Genomic DNA, 8,434 nt, shown 5'->3' on the forward strand with positions numbered 1-8,434 from the left:
TCTCTGCTCTAATATCGTTCATCACCAACTGCGTAGCAAACATCTGAAAATGCACCTCAACTACTCCAAGCTGTCAATGCTCCTAAAATAAATCATACTTCTAACGGATAAACAGTGAAGTTTGAGATATTTTTAACGGTTTTTTTATTTTTGAATTTTTTTTTGTGCACTCATTCATTTAATGTTTTTATTTTAGAGCCCACTCTCTGTAGCTGCTGCTGGCAAAGTTTTAAGAAAATATTCTTACTATTTTTAATTTACATCAAAATCAAGCGTGAAAGTTTGATTGAACGTGTGTACAGGTATTGTGATTCGCATTTCAAGGAAGATAGAAAAGTCGTCGTGGATCATTTTTTGAAAGAAAATCACCCAAGAGCAAGCATTTACAGATACATTTTAATGTGGGAAAAAGGCAAATCAAAACTTCGTGCTGTTGGTTCTGATCGAAAAGCTAAAACAATAACTAAAACCAATATTACCAAGTTGAAAAGCATGATTGATGGTCGTTCTGGCATTTCCAGCTGACAAATTGCTCGAAAGCTCAAGTGCAGCCAATATCACGTTGTGTATACAATTCAGCAACACAAAAATATTGTTTACCAATAAAAAAACAGACCATTCCAGCCCGTCCTCTTGAGCAAGTGTCCGAGTTACAAAAATGTTGTGGCAGATTGCGTGGAAAATTTTATCGGTGGGATTTCATAATTGATGATGAATCATACTTCACATTTTCTCACTCTGATAAGAACTCAAGCGTTCATTATTGGTCAAGCAATCCAAAAGCAGTTTCTTGTGGTGTGAAATACAAGTCCAAGGCAAAGTTTAAAAAGAAAATGCTGGTATGGTTAGAATTTTACCTCGAGGCATCTCAACACTCTATTTTGTTCCTTCGGCCCTTGCTGTCAAACAAAATGTGTATTTGAAAGAGTGCATTATCAAAAGATTGATGCCTTATATTAAAAAACATCATCCTGAGGGTAATTTTGTGTTTTGGCCTGACATGGTTTCAGCCCATTATGCTAAATCAGTGATAAGCTACTTGATCTCAAAAGCATCACACTTGTACAAAAAGCCGATAATACTCCTGCAGTGCCTGAACTTCTTCTAGTAGATAACTTTTGATCATATTTGAATGGAATGGTTTATAAGAACAATTGGCAGGCTACTTCGGTTAATGAAATAAAATAACGAATCAAGTATTGTTTGAAGAAAGTAGATGTAAATGCTGTACAGAATATGTGGGGAGGGGTGTATCGAAAGCTTGATTTTGTAAGACGAAACGGTGAAACAACACTATCGCAACTTCAAAAATAAATTATTTGATTATAAATTTACGAGCTGTTTTTTATTCTATCAAAAAATATTGATCCACTGTAAAGTTAGAGCGTTTCAAAAAAAATCTCAAATTTTACTATTCACCCGTTATTTGATTAGAAGCAGTAAACAAAATCTTAAATGAGAAAGTTTCTCGATATAGCAAACCTTGACAGTACTTCCACATTGCAGTTTTCAGAGATACTTAAGATCTGAACATTACAACTTCCACCCAAAGTAAAGTTAGTACAAGTTTCTGTTCAGGTACGTTTGGGAAAAGAGAAATCAATATGACAAGATGTTGAATATGCTCCCCATGAGTTCCTATTGCAAACAATACCTGAAATGTTTTGGTCAGAGGCAGAGCAGGAACAAAAGTAACCAAAAACAAACAATATTCTGCTGCATTTGTTAAAAATTATTTCACAACAATTTTTCTGGTAGGTCTGTTTGACTGACAAGCACAAAATAGTAAAAGCTTTTAGCTTTATAACATTTGTTATGACTTTCAATAGCTTAATTTAAACAAAGAAGCAAGCATTCAATAATATCCATTTAATTATTGTAAATATCTTGCAAATCCCAAATCAAAAAAAAATTAAAATTACCAGGACACGACACTCACTTTGCAGGTTTCAGTTTCGAAACTTGATCCCATTCAATTAGCATTATGAGATTCTCCAAGAAGTCCTTGAATGATATTGAAAGGGTGAAATGTTGGGATTAGACTGAAAATTTTCAGGACATACACTCCAAGCACTCCATGAAGAGTATGCACCTGTTGAGAGTAGCCTAGAATTCATTTAAAAAGTTAACACGTAGACTGGGGTTTGAAGAAACAGTATAGTGCCAATTTAACAAACTTCATCAACTCTCAAATATGGCCCCCATCTTCACCTGGACTTTACCCTCTCAGCAATTTAATCTGATCAATTTTAGAGAAAAACTTTTGTTCGAAAGCCCATGAAAAATAATTGCCCTTAAAGCAATCTTTGCTGCATTAGTGGGATAAAATCGGGGAAGAAGCCCTTGATTTCTGAACACATTTGACGATCTGAAGAAAATCTAAAATCGGACATTTTGAACATCTTCTGTGATGAGTTTATGGATGTATAAAACTTTAATTTTTTGGTTTGTTTTACTTTCACTAATGCTTTTTTCTAATGAAAAGTGTTTAAAAAGTGATTCTGTTATTTCTTTTTACCCTGTAAATAAAAAAACTTTTCACAAACTTTACCTCTAACTGTTTATTTCAGTTAACAGAGAATGAAATTTTTGCTGCTTTTTTTTTTAGTTCATTTCTTTTTCATTTTTCTTTTATTCAATTTGAATGTTCATTTTTTCAGTTAAAATATTAGTAAACGGATGAACGCATGCGCGTGTCTGCGTGTAAATACTATGAGCACTAATTTATATAGTTCATGAACAATAAGTTGCATTTGAAGTAACTTTATGCCTAAGGTAATGACTTTGATTTAGAAGTTATGAAATTCTCTTCCTTGCTTTTAAGCCTTACCAAAAAACTAATAAGCAATAGTTCTCATAAAAATATTCAGGAAGAAATCTTCCTTTTAACTTAACGACATTTAACGTCAGAAAACAATATCTAAACTATTAAACTGAACTGAACACACTGCATACTCAAGATTACCTATGTTGCCATTAATTTCGCAATCTTCTTTTAGATTAAGTGTATTAGAATTTATGCAAGAATGCTCTCGCCTTTGATTTCCAACTGCCCCACAAACGACAGAGCAAGACTCATAATGCACTCCAACTTGTCCACTGAATTTGGATTTAAATAACAAGCAAGTTTTCTATTTAGCATTAAATCTCTGAAATATTATTGGACAACATCTTTTTTGGATCTCATCTTTTGTATTAAAATAAAATCCATGATAAGAGAAATGTGTTACTACAAACATTTCTTAAGCTTTGTAGAATGTATATTTTTCTACCTGAAAATCTGATTTTAATCAAATTTATGTCTTTTAAATCAAGAGAAAAAAATACTGCTGAAATTACAAAAACACAAAAAAAGTCCTTTTAAAAAAAGGTATTTGTAATAAAGCTGCTTACTATCGCATTCTAGTTTTCCAAGAGGAGCAGCGTAAAAGTTCTCTGTTTTAATAGATACAATTTCAGAAAAGTTACTCACAAAGCTATTGTAATACACATCTGATCCATTAACAAAATGTGACATTCTGTTTATGTCAATAGGAATATTATCAGGTCCTATTGCGACTACAAATAACAGAGCTTCACTTTTGACAAGATTGTCACTTTCCAACTCTATGCACATAATTCATTTTTATATTCTCATAACCATGAGTAAGAAACAGAACAACTGGTGCTACATTTAACCGTTGGTAGCCCTTGTATGCATTTCTTGCTTTTAACAGACCATCTTCATAGCTGTTGCAACATTCATTCTACGTAAGGCTGCCATAAAATTTGCAAAATCATTTTGATTATTTAGAGTCCCGCAAGAAGATAAAATTTTCGTCATATGTTGACGAAAATTTTATCACAGCAACTTAGACATTTGGATTTGCATCGAGCTCTAATTTTGCAATAAAACTAGTGGCAAATAATTTTTTTTGAGAACAAGTTAAATAATTAACGCTTGATGAGGAATCCAGTACAATTACAAAGTTGATACTCAAATTGGAACATGACTTTAGTTAAAAAAAACAGTCACTACTAAATAATGCTGCAAGAGTGGTAAGATTTGATTTATCAAGATTTACAAACCAAATCTTACCAAAGATGAGGATGTTAATGCAAGATTTTAAAAACATGGCAAACTTTTGAAGTGCAACTAAGAAACCTTAAAGAAATAACTTAATACACAACATTTCAAAGGAAAACCTAATATAAACACTAAAATCTTTTTCAAAACAAAACATTCATTATGTATACGCAAACACATATACCTTACATAAATGCATGTATGTAAATTTAAATACTATGTTTTGTTGTGTACTAGTTAAATAGCAACTGGTATTGCCAGTTGGGCAAGCACCATTGTTACGAGGTTCATAGTTAACTATGAAATCAGCAGAACATTGATACCAAGAGGAAGAATTGCTCAAACAGTAATCACAAACTTGTACACGTACTGGATCTGAATTTGTTGATTTGGCTGGCTAAGGGCAAGCAATCCAAGTACTCCAGTCACCGAGTCGATAATCTATGTAATTTATATATATGTGATAGAATATAAATGCATATTCCCTTGTTAATTTAGGCATTTTATTGAGCTTGTTCTGTAACCTGAAAAAACGACTAGAATATTTTTACTTTTAGTTTTCACTAATGAAAGTTTAGCTTTGAAAACTTAACAGATTGGTATTACTGCTGTCTTAGTATTTACTACTTAAATGGAAAAGGATTCATTTTTATCTATCAGCAGTCAGTATAATTCGTTGCAATTTTTCTGATTCTGGTAAAAAAATTTCAATAAAAGCTTTTTGTCAAGAAATCTAATTAATCCATAAACTATTGTATTCACTGTTGTAAAAAATGACCAAAAACTACTTTGAGCTGACCCGAGAAAACTGCTTTGACAGGGTGAAACTACAATGTTTCCTGACTCCAAAAATGTAAAATTTGAAATCTAACTATTTCGTCCGAGAAAATAATTTCGATTTTTAGTTTTTAGTACTTTGCACAATAGAGCGAAATGACAGCTTTTCAAATTTTGCATTTTTACAGCATTCAAAAACTCTCCAAAATTAGCATTTATTACTCTAAAACATAACAGTCTATATAGCAAGTATAATTTGTATTTATTTTAACTCAGAAGATAAAATTTTACCTACAATTTCATGGTTGAACTATATTATAAACATTTTGTTGCATCAAAATTGTAAATAAGCTAAAAATTCCGGGAATAGGCAGTGAACATGTTTGTTTTAAGTTTTGCATCAAAGTTGTAAACAAGCTAAAAATTCCGGGAATTGGCAGTGAACATGTTTATTTAAAGTGTTTCACTTATCAGTTGTGTGAGAAAAATTTCAAAATGCCAAATTTTTCAAAAAATCATGAAGATTGTCGGAAATCTGTCTGTGTCTTGTGTCTGAAGAAGTGCTCTCGAGAGTTGACACAGTTCCTTGTTGAAAAGATCCTCAAGCATTACCATACAAGTCTTGATTTGACTGATACCAGAGTGCCAAGAGGCATTTGTGACTCATGTCGAACAATTCTTCGGAGAAAAGATGAAGGAAAAGATGTTAACCTGCCACCTTTGTTTCCTTTCTCATCTATAAAAGTTAGACCACCAACAAGAGATCAAGGTTGCAACTGTCTTATTTGTCAAGTTGGACATTTGAAGTTGAATGAGAAGAGCCCAGTGGACTATTCTAAACCTGTGGAAGATTGTACCCCTCAAAGATGTGGTGATTGTTTGAGTCTAGTTGGAAGAGGTCTGCCACATCAGTGCACTCCATTCACTTTTAGAGAGAATCTCAAGCAGCTAGCTACAGCTGATCCACTCGCTGCAGAGCAAATAGCTACTCAAGTCATCTCTACTAAACCTTCCACACCTGGTGGTACTGCCAAAATATCGCATCCTAAAGGCGGCCCACCACTTAGAGTTAAACAGGTGATACTTTTATATATACATATAAAGATGGCAGGTTCAGAGGGAATACCTTTAATTTTAAAACTTAAAATTACAAAAAGTGTTAATATAATTTCATTTTTAGGAAGCTCAAGTGCAAGAGCTCGTTTTCCTGAACCCAGCATCAAAACTGAAGATCTTGTATAAGTTCAGCTAAACACAGGACTGTCCAACCTTGGCATGAAGAAATTGGCATCAACCATCAACAGAGTCAGTGACACCAAGATTGTGGAGACTAGTTTTCTAGCTAAGTTTGAACCCATTGGCAAACAGTTCTCTGAGTTTTTTACTCAAACCAGCATCCAAGTTTTATCAGAGAGTAACTCCACTGACTTTGTGATTGTGCATTGCAAGGATCTTGCCGAGCTTTTGAATGAAGTCCTGCTTTCTCGAAGAGTTTTCCAGAATCATATTGTCAAGTTGGGAATTGATGGAGGTGGAGGATTTCTGAAAGTTTCTCTTGGCATCATGGAGTTGGATTCTCACTGTGATTCAAGGTCACCACCACGGAAAAAACTTTTAACTCAGAGGACTGCCAAAGACAGTAGTGTAAAGCGTCAAATGCTTGTGGCTTTATCAGAAGGACTACCAGAAAACTTTGAAAATGTGAGGCAGATCTTGTCTTTAATCAAGTTAGACAAAGTCAACTTTGTTGTCTCATGCGACATGAAACTTGCCAACATCCTTTGTGGCCTTCAGAGCCATGCAAGTACTCACCCTTGCTCTTGGTGCAACACAGAATCAAAGCATCTTTCTCAATCAGGATCTTTGAGGACACTAGGCTCACTTGTTGCCTGTTATCAAGAGTTTGCTAAGTCTGGTGGTGATATCAAAAAGGCAAGATCTTTTGGCAATGTAGTGCATGAGCCTTTGCTATCTGGTTCTGAAAACAAACTCATCTTGGAGCTCATACCACCAATGGAACTCCATCTTCTCCTTGGTGTGGTCAATCACATGTGCAAAGCCATGACAGAAGTTTGGCCCAATGTTGTCAAGTGGCCCTCAGCTCTCCACATTCAACAAGAACCATACCATGGTGGGCAGTTTGCAGGGAATGCCTGTCACAGGCTTCTCAGCAATCTTGACCTCCTTCAAAGAATTGCAGAGACTGAGTCTGCTTTTCAAGTCTTTGGAATCATTGATGCCCTTCGAAAGTTTAAGTCTGTGGTGACAGCATGTTTTGGTATGGTTCTGGAGGATGACTTTTCTGAAAAAATTGATCGCTTCAGAGACTCATATTTGGCAATCATGAACATTAGTGTGACTCCAAAAGTTCATGCTGTTTTCTTCCATGTGAAGCAATTCATTGAGATCAAAAGGGCTCCCTTGGGGATCTTTAGTGAGCAGGCAACAGAATCAATGCATCATAATTTCAGCTCACATTGGCAGAGATACAAAAGAGACCGCAATCATCCTGAGTATGCAAAGAGGCTTCTTTCATGTGTTGTGGACTACAACAGCAAGCATTTGTGAAGAATCAAATATTGAGAAGAATTTATTTTATGTACCATTTGCTCTTTGTGTGTTTAGAATCAAGAGGTTGTTTTTGTGTTTTGGCTTAGAATAACTAAAAGAATTATTTAAGAAAGTGTTTATTATTTCCATCTTGTTAATGAAAAACTATATCAGTTGTGTCAGAATAAACTATTATTCAAGTGAATTTTAGACAGTTATGTTTTGGAGTAATAAATGCTTATTTTGAAGAGTTTTTGAATGCTGTAAAAATGCAAAAGTTGAAAAGCTGTCATTTCGCCCTATTGTGCAAAGTACTAAAAACTAAAAATCGAAATTATTTTCTCGGACGAAATAGTTAGATTTCAAATTTTACATTTTTGGAGTCAGGAAACATTGTAGTTTCACCCTGTCAAAGCAGTTTTCTCGGGTCAGCTCAAAGTATTTTTTGGTCATTTTTTACAAGTGTATTAGATGATATGTAATTGTTTGGCCCTGAAGTAGCAATAATCATCGATCTTTTTAAATGAATCTTTTTCTTACATACAAAGAAAAAGAAAGATGATAGACTTATTAATTTGAGCGGCAGTGGAAATATTAAACTGCTAACAAATAAGTGGAAAAAAATTCACTTTTTTATGTAAATATTTAACAACTGCAGATTCAATTTGGTAATCGTTCATACATACGCATTTGTAATTTTGACTCAAATTTAAAATGCTGGGTGTAAGTTATAGAGACATCCAAATGAATTAAAAAACTTAACCAATTTTATACCTGAGCATGAAAATAATCTTCGATGGTTTACTACTAACATTATATATTTAGTTTTATTTTACACTAGAAAAGACAATTTTGGTTTAACATGACAAATAAAAAAAATAATTCTGAAATTTTTTAACATTTACAATGACTATCTTACTGTAATCCCAGTGGGCACACGGACGTCCATAGTACGTCCAAGGACGTCCAAAACGGTCCGTTCGGACGTCCACAATGGACGTCCTCGGACGTCCTATGGACGTACCAAATGAAACGACTTTC

General features: G+C 34.0%; 1 protein-coding gene across 1 annotated transcript; it reads left to right on the forward strand.

Annotated features, from left to right (window-relative positions):
• The first annotated feature begins 6,104 nt into the window (after positions 1-6,104).
• Positions 6,105-7,691, forward strand: LOC149892960 (uncharacterized). Its single transcript, XM_090093267.1, has one exon. It carries the CDS (start codon positions 6,119-6,121, stop codon positions 7,409-7,411), a length of 1,293 nt encoding a protein of 430 aa, XP_089949393.1. The 5' UTR covers positions 6,105-6,118; the 3' UTR covers positions 7,412-7,691.
• The last annotated feature ends 743 nt before the right edge of the window (positions 7,692-8,434 follow it).

The sequence above is a fragment of the Hydra viridissima genome, unplaced genomic scaffold (assembly GCF_058129835.1).
Source record: "Hydra viridissima isolate aposymbiotic clone 2 unplaced genomic scaffold, HvirCarnegie_v1 scaffold_1, whole genome shotgun sequence".
NCBI lineage: Eukaryota > Metazoa > Cnidaria > Hydrozoa > Anthoathecata > Hydridae > Hydra > Hydra viridissima.

Bases quoted from the DNA above. Each gene is read 5' to 3' on its own strand.
- LOC149892960 (XM_090093267.1), top strand. From the start codon at position 6,119: ATGAAGAAATTGGCATCAACCATCAACAGAGTCAGTGACACCAAGATT.